Source organism: Pleurodeles waltl, chromosome 7 (assembly GCF_031143425.1).
Source record: "Pleurodeles waltl isolate 20211129_DDA chromosome 7, aPleWal1.hap1.20221129, whole genome shotgun sequence".
In the NCBI taxonomy this organism is placed as follows: Eukaryota; Metazoa; Chordata; class Amphibia; order Caudata; family Salamandridae; genus Pleurodeles; species Pleurodeles waltl.
The window spans coordinates 3,914,596-3,933,562 of NC_090446.1; the positions used below are offsets into that span (position 1 = coordinate 3,914,596).

The following is an 18,967-nucleotide window of genomic DNA, read 5'->3' on the forward strand; positions in this document are numbered from 1 at the left end:
TGTCCTGGGAGGGGGTGATGAGGGGAGTGGTCTCTGTGCCCTGGGAGGGGGTGATGGGGGGAGTGGTCTCTGTGCCCTGGGAGGGGGTGATGGGGGGAGTGGTCTCTGTGCCCTGGGAGGGTGTGATGAGGGGAGTGGTCTCTGTGCCCTGGGAGGGTGTGATGGGGGGAGTGGTCTCTGTGCCCTGGGAGGGTGTGATGGGGGGAGTGGTCTCTGTGCCCTGGGAGGGGGTGATGGGGGGAGTGGTCTCTGTGTCCTGGGAGGGTGATGGGGGGAGTGGTCTCTGTGTCCTGGGAGGGTGTGATGAGGGGAGTGGTCTCTGTGTCCTGGGAGGGGGTGATGGGGGGAGTGGTCTCTGTGCCCTGGGAGGGTGTGATGGGGGGAGTGGTCTCTGTGTCCTGGGAGGGTGATGGGGGGAGTGGTCTCTGTGCCCTGGGAGGGTGATGGGGGAGTGGTCTCTGTGCCCTGGGAGGGGGTGATGGGGGGAGTGGTCTCTGTGTCCTGGGAGGGGGTGATGAGGGGAGTGGTCTCTGTGCCCTGGGAGGGGGTGATGGGGGGAGTGGTCTCTGTGCCCTGGGAGGGTGTGATGAGGGGAGTGGTCTCTGTGCCCTGGGAGGGTGTGATGAGGGGAGTGGTCTCTGTGCCCTGGGAGGGTGTGATGGGGGGAGTGGTCTCTGTGCCCTGGGAGGGTGTGATGGGGGGAGTGGTCTCTGTGCCCTGGGAGGGTGTGATGGGGGAGTGGTCTCTGTGCCCTGGGAGGGGGTGATGGGGGGAGTGGTCTCTGTGCCCTGGGAGGGGGTGATGGGGGGAGTGGTCTCTGTGCCCTGGGAGGGTGTGATGAGGGGAGTGGTCTCTGTGCCCTGGGAGGGTGTGATGGGGGGAGTGGTCTCTGTGCCCTGGGAGGGGGTGATGGGGGGAGTGGTCTCTGTGTCCTGGGAGGGTGATGGGGGGAGTGGTCTCTGTGTCCTGGGAGGGTGTGATGAGGGGAGTGGTCTCTGTGTCCTGGGAGGGGGTGATGAGGGGAGTGGTCTCTGTGCCCTGGGAGGGGGTGATGGGGGGAGTGGTCTCTGTGCCCTGGGAGGGTGTGATGAGGGGAGTGGTCTCTGTGCCCTGGGAGGGTGTGATGAGGGGAGTGGTCTCTGTGCCCTGGGAGGGTGTGATGGGGGGAGTGGTCTCTGTGCCCTGGGAGGGTGTGATGGGGGGAGTGGTCTCTGTGCCCTGGGAGGGTGTGATGGGGGGAGTGGTCTCTGTGTCCTGGGAGGGTGATGGGGGGAGTGGTCTCTGTGCCCTGGGAGGGTGTGATGAGGGGAGTGGTCTCTGTGTCCTGGGAGGGGGTGATGGGGGGAGTGGTCTCTGTGCCCTGGGAGGGTGTGATGGGGGGAGTGGTCTCTGTGCCCTGGGAGGGTGATGAGGGGAGTGGTCTCTGTGCCCTGGGAGGGTGATGGGGGGAGTGGTCTCTGTGTCCTGGGAGGGTGATGGGGGGAGTGGTCTCTGTGCCCTGGGTGATGGGGGGAGTGGTCTCTGTGCCCTGGGAGGGTGTGATGAGGGGAGTGGTCTCTGTGCCCTGGGAGGGTGATGGGGGGAGTGGTCTCTGTGCCCTGGGAGGGTGTGATGGGGGGAGTGGTCTCTGTGCCCTGGGAGGGTGTGATGAGGGGAGTGGTCTCTGTGCCCTGGGAGGGTGTGATGAGGGGAGTGGTCTCTGTGCCCTGGGAGGGTGATGAGGGGAGTGGTCTCTGTGCCCTGGGAGGGTGATGGGGGAGTGGTCTCTGTGCCCTGGGAGGGTGATGGGGGGAGTGGTCTCTGTGCCCTGGGTGATGGGGGGAGTGGTCTCTGTGCCCTGGGAGGGTGTGATGAGGGGAGTGGTCTCTGTGCCCTGGGAGGGTGATGGGGGGAGTGGTCTCTGTGCCCTGGGAGGGTGATGGGGGGAGTGGTCTCTGTGCCCTGGGAGGGTGTGATGAGGGGAGTGGTCTCTGTGCCCTGGGAGGGTGATGGGGGGAGTGGTCTCTGTGCCCTGGGAGGGTGTGATGGGGGGAGTGGTCTCTGTGCCCTGGGAGGGTGTGATGAGGGGAGTGGTCTCTGTGCCCTGGGAGGGTGTGATGGGGGGAGTGGTCTCTGTGCCCTGGGAGGGTGTGATGAGGGGAGTGGTCTCTGTGCCCTGGGAGGGTGTGATGGGGGGAGTGGTCTCTGTGCCCTGGGAGGGTGTGATGAGGGGAGTGGTCTCTGTGCCCTGGGAGGGTGTGATGGGGGGAGTGGTCTCTGTGCCCTGGGAGGGTGATGGGGGGAGTGGTCTCTGTGCCCTGGGTGATGGGGGGAGTGGTCTCTGTGCCCTGGGAGGGTGATGAGGGGAGTGGTCTCTGTGCCCTGGGAGGGGGTGATGGGGGGAGTGGTCTCTGTGCCCTGGGAGGGTGATGAGGGGAGTGGTCTCTGTGCCCTGGGAGGGTGATGAGGGGAGTGGTCTCTGTGCCCTGGGAGGGGGTGATGGGGGGAGTGGTCTCTGTGTCCTGGGAGGGGGTGATTGGGGGAGTGGTCTCTGTGCCCTGGGAGGGTGATGAGGGGAGTGGTCTCTGTGCCCTGGGAGGGGGTGATGGGGGGAGTGGTCTCTGTGCCCTGGGAGGGTGATGAGGGGAGTGGTCTCTGTGTCCTGGGAGGGGGTGATTGGGGGAGTGGTCTCTGTGCCCTGGGAGGGGGTGATGGGGGGAGTGGTCTCTGTGCCCTGGGAGGGGGTGATGGGGGGAGTGGTCTCTGTGTCCTGGGAGGGGGTGATGGGGGGAGTGGTCTCTGTGCCCTGGGAGGGTGATGGGGGGAGTGGTCTCTGTGCCCTGGGAGGGTGATGAGGGGAGTGGTCTCTGTGCCCTGGGAGGGGGTGATGGGGGGAGTGGTCTCTGTGTCCTGGGAGGGGGTGATGGGGGGAGTGGTCTCTGTGCCCTGGGAGGGTGATGGGGGGAGTGGTCTCTGTCCCCTGGGAGGGGGTGATGGGGGGAGTGGTCTCTGTGTCCTGGGAGGGGGTGATGGGGGGAGTGGTCTCTGTGCCCTGGGAGGGGGTGATGGGGGGAGTGGTCTCTGTGTCCTGGGAGGGGGTGATTGGGGGAGTGGTCTCTGTGCCCTGGGAGGGGGTGATGGGGGGAGTGGTCTCTGTGCCCTGGGAGGGTGATGGGGGGAGTGGTCTCTGTGTCCTGGGAGGGGGTGATGGGGGGAGTGGTCTCTGTGTCCTGGGAGGGGGTGATGGGGGGAGTGGTCTCTGTGCCCTGGGAGGGGGTGATGGGGGGAGTGGTCTCTGTGCCCTGGGAGGGGGTGATGGGGGGAGTGGTCTCTGTGTCCTGGGAGGGGGTGATGGGGGGAGTGGTCTCTGTGCCCTGGGAGGGTGATGGGGGGAGTGGTCTCTGTGCCCTGGGAGGGTGATGAGGGGAGTGGTCTCTGTGCCCTGGGAGGGGGTGATGGGGGGAGTGGTCTCTGTGTCCTGGGAGGGGGTGATGGGGGGAGTGGTCTCTGTGCCCTGGGAGGGTGATGGGGGGAGTGGTCTCTGTCCCCTGGGAGGGGGTGATGGGGGGAGTGGTCTCTGTGTCCTGGGAGGGGGTGATGGGGGGAGTGGTCTCTGTGCCCTGGGAGGGGGTGATGGGGGGAGTGGTCTCTGTGTCCTGGGAGGGGGTGATTGGGGGAGTGGTCTCTGTGTCCTGGGAGGGGGTGATGGGGGGAGTGGTCTCTGTGTCCTGGGAGGGGGTGATGGGGGGAGTGGTCTCTGTGTCCTGGGAGGGGGTGATTGGGGGAGTGGTCTCTGTGTCCTGGGAGGGGGTGATGGGGGGAGTGGTCTCTGTGTCCTGGGAGGGGGTGATGGGGGGAGTGGTCTCTGTGTCCTGGGAGGGGGTGATTGGGGGAGTGGTCTCTGTGTCCTGGGAGGGGGTGATGGGGGGAGTGGTCTCTGTGTCCTGGGAGGGGGTGATGGGGGGAGTGGTCTCTGTGTCCTGGGAGGGGGTGATTGGGGGAGTGGTCTCTGTGCCCTGGGAGGGGGTGATGGGGGGAGTGGTCTCTGTTTCCTGGGAGGGGGTGATGGGGGGAGTGGTCTCTGTGTCCTGGGAGGGGGTGATGGGGGGAGTGGTCTCTGTGCCCTGGGAGGGGGTGATGGGGGGAGTGGTCTCTGTGTCCTGGGAGGGTGTGATGGGGGGAGTGGTCTCTGTGCCCTGGGAGGGTGTGATGAGGGGAGTGGTCTCTGTGCCCTGGGAGGGTGTGATGGGGGGAGTGGTCTCTGTGCCCTGGGAGGGTGTGATGGGGGGAGTGGTCTCTGTGTCCTGGGAGGGGGTGATGGGGGGAGTGGTCTCTGTGCCCTGGGAGGGTGTGATGGGGGGAGTGGTCTCTGTGCCCTGGGAGGGTGTGATGGGGGGAGTGGTCTCTGTGTCCTGGGAGGGGGTGATGGGGGGAGTGGTCTCTGTGCCCTGGGAGGGTGATGGGGGGAGTGGTCTCTGTGCCCTGGGAGGGTGATGGGGGGAGTGGTCTCTGTGCCCTGGGAGGGTGTGATGGGGGGAGTGGTCTCTGTGCCCTGGGAGGGTGTGATGAGGGGAGTGGTCTCTGTGCCCTGGGAGGGTGTGATGAGGGGAGTGGTCTCTGTGCCCTGGGAGGGTGTGATGAGGGGAGTGGTCTCTGTGCCCTGGGAGGGTGTGATGGGGGGAGTGGTCTCTGTGCCCTGGGAGGGTGATGAGGGGAGTGGTCTCTGTGCCCTGGGAGGGTGATGGGGGGAGTGGTCTCTGTGTCCTGGGAGGGGGTGATGGGGGGAGTGGTCTCTGTGTCCTGGGAGGGGGTGATGGGGGAGTGGTCTCTGTGTCCTGGGAGGGGGTGATTGGGGGAGTGGTCTCTGTGCCCTGGGAGGGGGTGATGGGGGGAGTGGTCTCTGTGCCCTGGGAGGGGGTGATGGGGGGAGTGGTCTCTGTGCCCTGGGAGGGGGTGATGGGGGGAGTGGTCTCTGTGTCCTGGGAGGGGGTGATGGGGGGAGTGGTCTCTGTGTCCTGGGAGGGGGTGATGGGGGGAGTGGTCTCTGTGTCCTGGGAGGGGGTGATGGGGGGAGTGGTCTCTGTGCCCTGGGAGGGTGATGGGGGGAGTGGTCTCTGTGCCCTGGGAGGGGGTGATGGGGGGAGTGGTCTCTGTGTCCTGGGAGGGTGTGATGGGGGGAGTGGTCTCTGTGCCCTGGGAGGGTGATGGGGGGAGTGGTCTCTGTGCCCTGGGAGGGTGATGGGGGGAGTGGTCTCTGTGTCCTGGGAGGGTGTGATGGGGGGGAGTGGTCTCTGTGCCCTAGGAGGGTGATGGGGGGAGTGGTCTCTGTGCCCTGGGAGGGTGATGAGGGGAGTGGTCTCTGTGCCCTGGGAGGGTGTGATGGGGGGAGTGGTCTCTGTGCCCTGGGAGGGGGTGATGGGGGGAGTGGTCTCTGTGTCCTGGGAGGGTGTGATGGGGGGAGTGGTCTCTGTGCCCTGGGAGGGTGTGATGGGGGGAGTGGTCTCTGTGCCCTGGGAGGGTGTGATGAGGGGAGTGGTCTCTGTGCCCTGGGAGGGTGTGATGGGGGGAGTGGTCTCTGTGCCCTGGGAGGGTGATGGGGGGAGTGGTCTCTGTGCCCTGGGTGATGGGGGGAGTGGTCTCTGTGCCCTGGGAGGGTGATGAGGGGAGTGGTCTCTGTGCCCTGGGTGATGAGGGGAGTGGTCTCTGTGTCCTGGGAGGGGGTGATGGGGGGAGTGGTCTCTGTGCCCTGGGAGGGTGTGAGGGGAGTGGTCTCTGTGCCCTGGGAGGGTGATGGGGGGAGTGGTCTCTGTGCCCTGGGAGGGTGTGATGGGGGGAGTGGTCTCTGTGCCCTGGGAGGGTGTGATGGGGGGAGTGGTCTCTGTGCCCTGGGAGGGTGTGATGGGGGGAGTGGTCTCTGTGCCCTGGGAGGGTGATGAGGGGAGTGGTCTCTGTGCCCTGGGTGATGGGGGGAGTGGTCTCTGTGCCCTGGGAGGGTGTGATGGGGGGAGTGGTCTCTGTGCCCTGGGAGGGTGTGATGGGGGGAGTGGTCTCTGTGTCCTGGGAGGGTGATGAGGGGAGTGGTCTCTGTGCCCTGGGAGGGTGTGATGAGGGGAGTGGTCTCTGTGCCCTGGGAGGGTGATGAGGGGAGTGGTCTCTGTGCCCTGGGAGGGTGTGATGGGGGGAGTGGTCTCTGTGCCCTGGGAGGGTGTGATGAGGGGAGTGGTCTCTGTGCCCTGGGAGGGTGTGATGGGGGGAGTGGTCTCTGTGCCCTGGGAGGGTGATCAGGGGAGTGGTCTCTGTGCCCTGGGTGATGGGGGGAGTGGTCTCTGTGCCCTGGGAGGGTGATGAGGGGAGTGGTCTCTGTGCCCTGGGTGATGAGGGGAGTGGTCTCTGTGTCCTGGGAGGGGGTGATGGGGGGAGTGGTCTCTGTGCCCTGGGAGGGTGTGATGAGGGGAGTGGTCTCTGTGCCCTGGGAGGGTGTGATGGGGGGAGTGGTCTCTGTGCCCTGGGAGGGTGTGATGGGGGGAGTGGTCTCTGTGCCCTGGGAGGGGGTGATGGGGGGAGTGGTCTCTGTGTCCTGGGAGGGTGTGATGGGGGGAGTGGTCTCTGTGCCCTGGGAGGGTGTGATGGGGGGAGTGGTCTCTGTGCCCTGGGAGGGGGTGATGGGGGGAGTGGTCTCTGTGTCCTGGGAGGGTGATGGGGGGAGTGGTCTCTGTGCCCTGGGAGGGTGTGATGGGGGGAGTGGTCTCTGTGTCCTGGGAGGGTGATGGGGGGAGTGGTCTCTGTGCCCTGGGAGGGTGTGATGGGGGGAGTGGTCTCTGTCCCCTGGGAGGGTGTGATGAGGGGAGTGGTCTCTGTGCCCTGGGAGGGTGTGATGGGGGGAGTGGTCTCTGTGCCCTGGGAGGGTGTGATGGGGGGAGTGGTCTCTGTGCCCTGGGAGGGTGATGGGGGGAGTGGTCTCTGTGCCCTGGGAGGGTGATGAGGGGAGTGGTCTCTGTGCCCTGGGAGGGTGATGAGGGGAGTGGTCTCTGTGCCCTGGGTGATGAGGGGAGTGGTCTCTGTGCCCTGGGAGGGTGATGGGGGGAGTGGTCTCTGTGTCCTGGGAGGGTGTGATGGGGGGAGTGGTCTCTGTGTCCTGGGAGGGTGTGATGGGGGGAGTGGTCTCTGTGCCCTGGGAGGGTGATGGGGGGAGTGGTCTCTGTGCCCTGGGAGGGTGATGGGGGGAGTGGTCTCTGTGCCCTGGGAGGGTGATGGGGGGAGTGGTCTCTGTGTCCTGGGAGGGTGTGATGGGGGGGAGTGGTCTCTGTGCCCTGGGAGGGTGATGGGGGGAGTGGTCTCTGTGCCCTGGGAGGGTGATGAGGGGAGTGGTCTCTGTGCCCTGGGAGGGTGATGAGGGGAGTGGTCTCTGTGCCCTGGGAGGGGGTGATGGGGGGAGTGGTCTCTGTGCCCTGGGAGGGTGTGATGGGGGGAGTGGTCTCTGTGCCCTGGGAGGGTGATGAGGGGAGTGGTCTCTGTGCCCTGGGAGGGGGTGATTGGGGGAGTGGTCTCTGTGCCCTGGGAGGGTGTGATGGGGGGAGTGGTCTCTGTGCCCTGGGAGGGTGTGATGGGGGGAGTGGTCTCTGTGTCCTGGGAGGGGGTGATGGGGGGAGTGGTCTCTGTGTCCTGGGAGGGGGTGATTGGGGGAGTGGTCTCTGTGCCCTGGGAGGGTGTGATGGGGGGAGTGGTCTCTGTGTCCTGGGAGGGGGTGATTGGGGGAGTGGTCTCTGTGCCCTGGGAGGGGGTGATGGGGGGAGTGGTCTCTGTGTCCTGGGAGGGGGTGATGGGGGGAGTGGTCTCTGTGCCCTGGGAGGGTGTGATGGGGGGAGTGGTCTCTGTGCCCTGGGAGGGTGATGAGGGGAGTGGTCTCTGTGCCCTGGGAGGGTGATGGGGGGAGTGGTCTCTGTGTCCTGGGAGGGTGATGGGGGGAGTGGTCTCTGTGCCCTGGGTGATGGGGAGAGTGGTCTCTGTGCCCTGGGAGGGTGTGATGAGGGGAGTGGTCTCTGTGCCCTGGGAGGGTGATGGGGGGAGTGGTCTCTGTGCCCTGGGAGGGTGTGATGGGGGGAGTGGTCTCTGTGCCCTGGGAGGGTGTGATGAGGGGAGTGGTCTCTGTGCCCTGGGAGGGTGTGATGAGGGGAGTGGTCTCTGTGCCCTGGGAGGGTGATGAGGGGAGTGGTCTCTGTGCCCTGGGAGGGTGATGGGGGAGTGGTCTCTGTGCCCTGGGAGGGTGATGGGGGGAGTGGTCTCTGTGCCCTGGGTGATGGGGGGAGTGGTCTCTGTGCCCTGGGAGGGTGTGATGAGGGGAGTGGTCTCTGTGCCCTGGGAGGGTGATGGGGGGAGTGGTCTCTGTGCCCTGGGAGGGTGATGGGGGGAGTGGTCTCTGTGCCCTGGGAGGGTGTGATGAGGGGAGTGGTCTCTGTGTCCTGGGAGGGGGTGATGGGGGGAGTGGTCTCTGTGCCCTGGGAGGGTGTGATGGGTGGAGTGGTCTCTGTGCCCTGGGAGGGTGATGAGGGGAGTGGTCTCTGTGCCCTGGGAGGGTGATGGGGGGAGTGGTCTCTGTGTCCTGGGAGGGTGATGGGGGGAGTGGTCTCTGTGCCCTGGGTGATGAGGGGAGTGGTCTCTGTGCCCTGGGAGGGTGATGGGGGAGTGGTCTCTGTGCCCTGGGAGGGTGATGGGGGGAGTGGTCTCTGTGCCCTGGGTGATGGGGGGAGTGGTCTCTGTGCCCTGGGAGGGTGTGATGAGGGGAGTGGTCTCTGTGCCCTGGGAGGGTGATGGGGGGAGTGGTCTCTGTGCCCTGGGAGGGTGATGGGGGGAGTGGTCTCTGTGCCCTGGGAGGGTGTGATGAGGGGAGTGGTCTCTGTGTCCTGGGAGGGGGTGATGGGGGGAGTGGTCTCTGTGCCCTGGGAGGGTGTGATGGGTGGAGTGGTCTCTGTGCCCTGGGAGGGTGATGAGGGGAGTGGTCTCTGTGCCCTGGGAGGGTGATGGGGGGAGTGGTCTCTGTGTCCTGGGAGGGTGATGGGGGGAGTGGTCTCTGTGCCCTGGGTGATGGGGGGAGTGGTCTCTGTGCCCTGGGAGGGTGTGATGAGGGGAGTGGTCTCTGTGCCCTGGGAGGGTGATGGGGGGAGTGGTCTCTGTGCCCTGGGAGGGTGTGATGGGGGGAGTGGTCTCTGTGCCCTGGGAGGGTGTGATGAGGGGAGTGGTCTCTGTGCCCTGGGAGGGTGTGATGAGGGGAGTGGTCTCTGTGCCCTGGGAGGGTGATGAGGGGAGTGGTCTCTGTGCCCTGGGAGGGTGATGGGGGAGTGGTCTCTGTGCCCTGGGAGGGTGATGGGGGGAGTGGTCTCTGTGCCCTGGGTGATGGGGGGAGTGGTCTCTGTGCCCTGGGAGGGTGTGATGAGGGGAGTGGTCTCTGTGCCCTGGGAGGGTGATGGGGGGAGTGGTCTCTGTGCCCTGGGAGGGTGATGGGGGGAGTGGTCTCTGTGCCCTGGGAGGGTGTGATGAGGGGAGTGGTCTCTGTGCCCTGGGAGGGTGATGGGGGGAGTGGTCTCTGTGCCCTGGGAGGGTGTGATGGGGGGAGTGGTCTCTGTGCCCTGGGAGGGTGTGATGAGGGGAGTGGTCTCTGTGCCCTGGGAGGGTGTGATGGGGGGAGTGGTCTCTGTGCCCTGGGAGGGTGTGATGAGGGGAGTGGTCTCTGTGCCCTGGGAGGGTGTGATGGGGGGAGTGGTCTCTGTGCCCTGGGAGGGTGTGATGAGGGTAGTGGTCTCTGTGCCCTGGGAGGGTGTGATGGGGGGAGTGGTCTCTGTGCCCTGGGAGGGTGATGAGGGGAGTGGTCTCTGTGTCCTGGGAGGGTGTGATGGGGGGAGTGGTCTCTGTTCCCTGGGAGGGTGATGAGGGGAGTGGTCTCTGTGCCCTGGGAGGGGGATGGGGGGAGTGGTCTCTGTGCCCTGGGAGGGTGATGGGGGGAGTGGTCTCTGTGCCCTGGGAGGGTGTGATGGGGGGAGTGGTCTCTGTGCCCTGGGAGGGTGTGATGGGGGGAGTGGTCTCTGTGCCCTGGGAGGGTGTGATGGGGGGAGTGGTCTCTGTGCCCTGGGAGGGTGTGATGAGGGGAGTGGTCTCTGTGCCCTGGGAGGGTGTGATGGGGGGAGTGGTCTCTGTGCCCTGGGAGGGTGATGAGGGGAGTGGTCTCTGTGCCCTGGGAGGGTGTGATGGGGGGAGTGGTCTCTGTGCCCTGGGAGGTTGATGAGGGGAGTGGTCTCTGTGTCCTGGGAGGGTGTGATGGGGGGAGTGGTCTCTGTGCCCTGGGAGGGTGATGGGGGGAGTGGTCTCTGTGCCCTGGGAGGGTGTGATGGGGGGAGTGGTCTCTGTGCCCTGGGAGGGTGATGAGGGGAGTGGTCTCTGTGCCCTGGGAGGGTGTGATGGGGGGAGTGGTCTCTGTGCCCTGGGAGGGTGTGATGGGGGGAGTGGTCTCTGTGTCCTGGGAGGGTGATGGGGGGAGTGGTCTCTGTGCCCTGGGAGGGTGTGATGGGGGGAGTGGTCTCTGTGCCCTGGGAGGGTGTGATGGGGGGAGTGGTCTCTGTGCCCTGGGAGGGTGTGATGGGGGGAGTGGTCTCTGTGTCCTGGGAGGGTGATGGGGGGAGTGGTCTCTGTGCCCTGGGTGATGGGGGGAGTGGTCTCTGTGCCCTGGGAGGGTGTGATGAGGGGAGTGGTCTCTGTGCCCTGGGAGGGTGTGATGAGGGGAGTGGTCTCTGTGCCCTGGGAGGGTGTGATGAGGGGAGTGGTCTCTGTGTCCTGGGAGGGTGTGATGGGGGGAGTGGTCTCTGTGCCCTGGGAGGGTGTGATGGGGGAGTGGTCTCTGTGCCCTGGGAGGGGGTGATGAGGGGAGTGGTCTCTGTGCCCTGGGAGGGGGTGATGAGGGGAGTGGTCTCTGTGCCCTGGGAGGGTGTGATGGGGGAGTGGTCTCTGTGCCCTGGGAGGGGGTGATGAGGGGAGTGGTCTCTGTGCCCTGGGAGGGGGTGATGAGGGGAGTGGTCTCTGTGCCCTGGGAGGGGGTGATGAGGGGAGTGGTCTCTGTGCCCTGATGAGGGGAGTGGTCTCTGTGCCCTGGGAGGGTGTGATGGGGGGAGTGGTCTCTGTGCCCTGGGAGGGTGATGAGGGGAGTGGTCTCTGTGCCCTGGGAGGGGGTGATGGGGGGAGTGGTCTCTGTGCCCTGGGAGGGGGTGATGGGGGGAGTGGTCTCTGTGTCCTGGGAGGGGGTGATTGGGGGAGTGGTCTCTGTGCCCTGGGAGGGTGTGATGGGGGGAGTGGTCTCTGTGTCCTGGGAGGGTGTGATGGGGGGAGTGGTCTCTGTGCCCTGGGAGGGTGTGATGGGGGGAGTGGTCTCTGTGCCCTGGGAGGGTGATGGGGGGAGTGGTCTCTGTGCCCTGGGAGGGTGTGAGGGGGGGAGTGGTCTCTGTGCCCTGGGAGGGTGATGAGGGGAGTGGTCTCTGTGCCCTGGGAGGGTGTGATGGGGGGAGTGGTCTCTGTGCCCTGGGAGGGTGTGATGGGGGGAGTGGTCTCTGTGCCCTGGGAGGGTGTGATGGGGGGAGTGGTCTCTGTGCCCTGGGAGGGTGTGATGGGGGGAGTGGTCTCTGTGCCCTGGGAGGGTGTGATGGGGGGAGTGGTCTCTGTGCCCTGGGAGGGTGTGATGGGGGGAGTGGTCTCTGTGCCCTGGGAGGGTGTGATGGGGGGAGTGGTCTCTGTGCCCTGGGAGGGTGTGATGGGGGGAGTGGTCTCTGTGTCCTGGGAGGGTGTGATGGGGGGAGTGGTCTCTGTGCCCTGGGAGGGTGATGAGGGGAGTGGTCTCTGTGCCCTGGGAGGGTGTGATGGGGGGAGTGGTCTCTGTGCCCTGGGAGGGTGATGAGGGGAGTGGTCTCTGTGCCCTGGGAGGGTGTGATGGGGGGAGTGGTCTCTGTGCCCTGGGAGGGTGTGATGGGGGGAGTGGTCTCTGTGCCCTGGGAGGGTGTGATGGGGGGAGTGGTCTCTGTGCCCTGGGAGGGTGTGCTGGGGGGAGTGGTCTCTGTGCCCTGGGAGGGTGTGATGGGGGGAGTGGTCTCTGTGCCCTGGGAGGGTGTGATGGGGGAGTGGTCTCTGTGTCCTGGGAGGGGGTGATGAGGGGAGTGGTCTCTGTGCCCTGGGAGGGTGTGATGGGGGGAGTGGTCTCTGTGCCCTGGGAGTGTGATGGGGGGAGTGGTCTCTGTGTCCTGGGAGGGGGTGATGAGGGGAGTGGTCTCTGTGCCCTGGGAGGGTGTGATGGGGGGAGTGGTCTCTGTGCCCTGGGAGGGTGATGGGGGGAGTGGTCTCTGTGCCCAAGAGCAGTGGGGGGGGGGGTGCCATGGGGGGGTGATGGGGGGAGTGGTCTCTGTGCCCTGGGAGGGTGATGGGGGGAGTGGTCTCTGTGCCCTGGGAGGGTGATGGGGGGAGTGGTCTCTGTGCCCTGGGAGGGTGTGATGGGGGGAGTGGTCTCTGTGTCCTGGGAGGGTGTGATGGGGGGAGTGGTCTCTGTGTCCTGGGAGGGGGTGATGAGGGGAGTGGTCTCTGTGCCCTGGGAGGGTGTGATGGGGGGAGTGGTCTCTGTGTCCTGGGAGGGTGATGGGGGAGTGGTCTCTGTGTCCTGGGAGGGGGTGATGAGGGGAGTGGTCTCTGTGCCCTGGGAGGGTGTGATGGGGGGAGTGGTCTCTGTGCCCTGGGAGGGTGATGGGGGGAGTGGTCTCTGTGCCCGAGAGCAGTGGGGGGGGGGGTGCCATGGGGGGGTGATGGGGGGAGTGGTCTCTGTGCCCTGGGAGGGTGATGGGGGGAGTGGTCTCTGTGCCCTGGGAGGGTGTGATGGGGGGAGTGGTCTCTGTGTCCTGGGAGGGTGTGATGGGGGGAGTGGTCTCTGTGTCCTGGGAGGGGGTGATGAGGGGAGTGGTCTCTGTGCCCTGGGAGGGTGTGATGGGGGGAGTGGTCTCTGTGCCCTGGGAGGGTGATGGGGGGAGTGGTCTCTGTGCCCGAGAGGAGTGGGGGGGGTGCCATGGGGGGGTGATGGGGGGAGTGGTCTCTGTGCCCTGGGAGGGTGTGATGGGGGGAGTGGTCTCTGTGCCCTGGGAGGGTGATGGGGGGAGTGGTCTCTGTGCCCTGGGTGATGAGGGGAGTGGTCTCTGTGCCCTGGGAGGGTGTGATGGGGGGAGTGGTCTCTGTGCCCTGGGAGGGTGTGATGAGGGGAGTGGTCTCTGTGCCCTGGGAGGGTGTGATGGGGGGAGTGGTCTCTGTGTCCTGGGAGGGTGATGAGGGGAGTGGTCTCTGTGCCCTGGGAGGGTGTGATGGGGGGAGTGGTCTCTGTGCCCTGGGAGGGTGTGATGGGGTTGTGGGGTCTCTGTGCCCTGGGAGGGTGTGATGAGGGGAGTGGTCTCTGTGCCCTGGGAGGGTGATGAGGGGAGTGGTCTCTGTGTCCTGGGAGGGTGTGATGGGGGGAGTGGTCTCTGTGCCCTGGGAGGGTGATGGGGGGAGTGGTCTCTGTGTCCTGGGAGGGTGATGGGGGGAGTGGTCTCTGTGTCCTGGGAGGGTGTGATGGGGGGAGTGGTCTCTGTGCCCTGGGAGGGTGTGATGGGGGAGTGGTCTCTGTGCCCTGGGAGGGGGTGATGAGGGGAGTGGTCTCTGTGCCCTGGGAGGGTGATGGGGGGGAGTGGTCTCTGTGCCCTGGGAGGGGGTGATGAGGGGAGTGGTCTCTGTGCCCTGGGAGGGTGTGATGAGGGGAGTGGTCTCTGTGCCCTGGGAGGGTGTGATGGGGGGAGTGGTCTCTGTGCCCTGGGAGGGTGTGATGGGGGGAGTGGTCTCTGTGCCCTGGGAGGGTGTGATGGGGGGAGTGGTCTCTGTGCCCTGGGAGGGTGATGGGGGGAGTGGTCTCTGTGCCCTGGGAGGGTGTGATGGGGGGAGTGGTCTCTGTGCCCTGGGAGGGTGTGATGGGGGGAGTGGTCTCTGTGCCCTGGGAGGGTGTGATGGGGGGAGTGGTCTCTGTGCCCTGGGAGGGTGATGGGGGGAGTGGTCTCTGTGCCCTGGGAGGGTGTGATGAGGGGAGTGGTCTCTGTGCCCTGGGAGGGTGTGATGGGGGGAGTGGTCTCTGTGCCCTGGGAGGGTGATGGGGGGAGTGGTCTCTGTGCCCTGGGAGGGTGATGGGGGGAGTGGTCTCTGTGCCCTGGGAGAGGGTGATGGGGGGAGTGGTCTCTGTGCCCTGGGGGGGAGGGGGGCAGGGGAATGGGGGGTGTCTGTGCCCTTGGGGGTGTTCCTTCTATGTTTAACCTGAACAAGTATAGAAACTTGTGTACAGGGCGTTAGCAGAGCTCTTGAGTTGGACAGAGAGAATGTCCACATCTTACATGACATTACTGCTGGAAATGGAATAGGTGGGCTCCAGGAATATGTTCAGACAGACATATCTGTGAGTTTACCCATTTTGCATAAACATTTGGGGACCTCCGCAAGGACTGCATCATTGCACATTCTACTTCTAGACTGTGCATGTAAGTAATTCAACCGGAACCTGCTTTCAGTGCCTGGCTTCAGGCAAGAACTGCGCCTGCTGGATTGAGGACTAATGAGTTTGGTTTTCTTGTCGTTTCCTCCCTTTCTTGGGTGATAGTACCCGGGAACGGATTGATCTAGCTCGGACACTTTCTATAAACAGATAGAAAGGTATCAGTTATAGTTGAGGTTTACACCTGGTTTGCATGTCTAAGTTTGCATGCTTTACAACTTGAGCCACCTGTTTGCGACCTTTTGGCCTGTGTGTAATTTGGAAACGCCATAGATTTTTCAGTTACAACTTATGCATGATAGTTTCCGTTTAAGAGCAATATAGAGTTGCTAACAATAAAATACACAGGGGTCTATAAGTGGTAGTCTGGTACTGATACTTGTCACATTTGGTGTTAGCTGGTGGAAAGATTGATTATATTAGGTTGATTTTAATGTGTTTTTTTCAATTTTTGTAGTGGTGCCAGTGCCCTCCGACAGTCCTGATGAGGCCTTGAGGTTTTAGGCCGAAACGCGTCGACATATTTCTAATGGGTCCAAGGGGTCTGGAAAAATAATTTAATTGATTTACAAAATTTATTTAGCACTACTTACTACCTTTACAAAAAATTCAAGGTAGCATACAGCTGGGTGCAAGACCCCTGGCCACCATGTGACTTTTGATCACTATGTTTATTGTGTTTTAGTGACTATATTATAAAGTGTTGGAGTAGGGCATATGTTTTAAGACATTGTATGTATTATTTGTTACACATGTCTGGTATAAATGTAAATGTATATATTAGTGTATATATGTCCACCTGAGTGTCATAAGTTTATAGATAGGTAGCTTTCCTTTGACTCTGATGCTGTTGTGTATTATTAAATGAAATAAATAAGGGTAAACAGCTTTACCTCTTGGAACCAAGAGTCAGTATTGGTTTCTTGCAATAATTATTGAATTTGTCCCTTGCCTGCTACTTCTTTGTAAGTATTGTTAAGTTGGTATCCTAAGCAGGCGAGGGTTATAGGATACTCCCCCTCTTTTTTGGTTTGACGTTTGGGCTAGCCTCAGCAACAGCTGGTTTCAAAGCAAGGATCTCAAGGGGCTGGCATATTTTCAGGGTGGCTTATTAGTCATGGGCAGAGATATGTTGGAGCATGATGAAATGCTGAGAACTAAGACGTTTGGATAAGGTTGGGTTGACTGCTGAATGCAAGAAGTCTAACTTTGGTGTGAAATCAGTAACATAGTAAGGACCTGAAGTAAGTGAAGCATGTATTTCTCCTAAGAAGTATATCGTTAATGTGGTGAACAAAGAATTTACAAAATTTATCATGGCAGGAAACATGATGTGAAAGGAGTCACCCTTGATATGGGAGATTGGGTTCAAGTGAAGGTGAGACTTAAAACCAGGAAAGGTGTAGTAAGTTCTCTAAAATCCTGAAAGTTATGGAAATGTTTTCAAGTTCAGCCAAATTGAGTGTTGGTAAGGTGTGGCATTTTGTCGGGATGTCTAGATCAATAGTATGTTGTCTTAGAATCAGACTGGGAGGGATGGTGCCGTTCCAAAGAATTGTTTGTGAGGTGAGGAGGATATGGGAAATTCTGCCCCGATTCCGACTTCTGCTAATGGTACAGTTACTGTTGATGGAGTGCAAAGTGACGATTTGGAACTAAGAGTGTCTGAAGAGAACATGAGTTGTAAACCACTGGATATAAGCTCAGCTAATTCCTTGAGCTTGGTTCTAAGTCTACTATTACTCAATCTGGAAGGGTTACAGGTCTTCCTGGAAAACATTTGAGTTCGGTGAAAGTTACCTTCAGAGAACATCATTTTAGTGTTTATGTATTTATTTATTGTTTATAATAATAGTATTCCCTTTATTAAATGATTTAATAAACGTGATCTGTTGTTAACCTATGTAATCTGTTCAGTTATAAATGTAGAAGTGCTAAATATTTTTTAAACATTTGTTTGTACTATTTACTATACAAATGGTAATTTTTAACACACACAGCCTCACATAAGAGATATCGACAAAGCAAACAACTGATTTATCTCTTTGCAAACGTTTGAAGCAACACTACACACAGACTGTCTTTTGTCCCTTGCTGGACTGTGGTGTCTGGCAGCCAGGTGTGAGTGAGCACTGATGGTAATTCACCTCTGCATCTCACCAGATTTTAAGCAGGTGGTATATTTGTAATGCACAATTCGCTGTTTCAGGTTTCCCAGACGTTTTGTGATGTTGCTGCCTGTTTCTCTGAAGAGGAGTGGAAGCTTTTACATGAATGGCAACAGGAATTATACAAGAATGTGATGAAGGAAATCCACCAAGCTTTGACTTCTTTGGGTGATGTTATGCTGTTTCTTTCTTTGCCGGGTGAAGTGTATGATTTGCTAAAATATAAATATTTTAATGCTTTGGTGGCTGAAGCTTCTGTGAATTTGAGCCATTGTTGCAGTACACATTTCCTTTCTAATTTTCGAAAAAAATTTGACAACCAAATTGTTGATTTTGGTGAGAATCTTTCATTAAAACTTCAGTGGTATACAACTATTTCAGACATTTGAGTTGCTGTTTCACTTGGCTAGTCAGTTTCCCTAAGGGATTGACTGAAATATCCCCAGAATGGGTGCCTCAAATGGCCCAATTGTGATGTTCCTTGCATAGCCATGCAAACTGTGAACATGATCTTTGCCTCAAAATAGGCAACATTAGTTTCCATGGAAACAGGGAAAGAAGAGATGCAGCCCCTAAGGCTTAACACACAACTTCATGTAACCATGTTTGTTTAGTGATACTAAAAAGAATGTACTGCTGTAAAGTTTTTGTGTTGCCGGCCAGCCATGCATTGCTCCACTTATGTTAATGCCCAGCCTATCCTTCAGTTGCTGTCTACAAGTCTGCCTTTCCTGATGTTTATGTTATATAAACCACACCAGTCGCAGACTTTTGAATACATTAAGTAATAGGAATCCATAAGGTAGAGTGTGCGAAATTCATGGGCACAATGGAATTAGTCTTTTATCCCGTGGGCGTCATTCACTTGTTCAAACTCTATTTGTAGCATAGTTGGGGACAAGTACTCAATTTAGATGTATATCAAATTTTTTAGGTAGCTACATGTGTATGGTAGACCCTTTGGGTAGAGGTTTGTGTGCCTATGGGCCTTATTTAAGAAGAAGGTGCAAAAGATGCTGGTGGGCCATACATCCTCTTTTCTGCACTTTTGGCCCTTTGGTGGGGACTCCTTAAGATAGAAATACAGTTTAACTGTAGATGTTACAGTGGATACTGAACAAAAGCCTATAATTGCTTCTTTTGTCAATTTGATCCTCTCACCTGCCCCTTTAAGAGTTTGTGATGCATTTAGAGCAGGAAAGGAAATCTCAAGCAGACTAATTAAAAGTCGCTCCCAGGAGGTTAGAAGTGGCACAGCGCAGGTTTCACAGCCAGCAGCTAGAACGTTTATCCTGCACTTGCCTCTACCTTCTTAAATCTTTCCCTTGGTATTCTTGTTCAACACATGACTACTACGGAGACCAGTTAACTATTTAACACTTTTTTGTCATTTGTCACTTGGCTGATTTATTTTCTCTTTTTTAAAATAAATTGCATTCATTTCTTCTTGCAATAGGTCCACTGATTGCCACTTCTGTCTTTTCACTAAGACCCAAAGAAAGGAATGAGGAGCGCTCTGTGGACTTTCAAGAGCTAGAGATAAGGGGCAGTATGACCCCCTCCCTAAGTGAGTAGGAATCACACAGAGGGTGTGTTATGATCAATATTCTGTCCTATCGTAAAATAACTGTTGCCCTGAAAGATATTGAATTCAACGTTTTAGTACCAATTTGAATGCAATTTTGTTTTTTCTTCTCTGTACCTACACAAGGCAGCCTCTTATTTTTTGGAACTCTATTTAACACCCGGCTGTATCGCATCCTACTGTTTGCTAGCTTTGTTCCAACCCACAGACTAATGAGTGATGTTTCAGCCGAGCAGGAAAGCGCAGTGATGATTACTTCGATGCTTCCAGAGGTTCTCCCTTATTCATGATGAGGTTTTTTCCATGTGCTCTTGACAAGCCTGCTACTTATTTGATGGTCTAAATTGTGAGGCAGCACTTTATGCTTGGTCAGGTTGCTGCTCCATCTGTCCTGAGGAAGACCCTGTTAAATTGTGTCTTTGGGTGTCGAAACGTTGACTGCTGTATCTTTAAATACATTAATGAAAGGTTTTTATTGAATTGTTGTTCCTCTATATCTGATATTCTCTCCTGTTGGTTGAGACACTTTTTGTGTTTTGCGCACTGTATGTTTCTTGCACTCAGTTTTGTTACTTATACTCACACTGCTCCGTGACATGTAGCACCTTACTTTTGTCTAGAATTATCACTTGATGAATATGAGTAATTGTATCA

The 18,967-nt window shown here is 59.5% G+C and overlaps 1 protein-coding gene and 1 long non-coding RNA gene across 5 annotated transcripts in view; both read left to right on the forward strand.

Annotated features, from left to right (window-relative positions):
• LOC138303505 (uncharacterized) overlaps positions 1 to 18,967 on the forward strand; it is a 1,082,407-nt gene that overhangs the window by 247,889 nt on the left and 815,551 nt on the right. The gene's annotated exons all lie outside the window — the stretch shown is intronic.
• LOC138303490 (zinc finger protein 2-like) overlaps positions 1 to 18,967 on the forward strand; it is a 56,681-nt gene that overhangs the window by 1,359 nt on the left and 36,355 nt on the right. For all 4 annotated transcript variants that reach the window (XR_011205404.1, XM_069242667.1, XM_069242665.1 and 1 more), the window contains exons 2-3: positions 16,770 to 16,896; positions 18,185 to 18,295. Coding sequence is in view for 3 of the 4 variants with exons in the window: in XM_069242667.1 (XP_069098768.1) it covers positions 16,770 to 16,896; positions 18,185 to 18,295 (238 nt within the window). In the remaining variant the exon portion in view is untranslated. The remainder of the gene's footprint in view (positions 1 to 16,769; positions 16,897 to 18,184; positions 18,296 to 18,967) is intronic.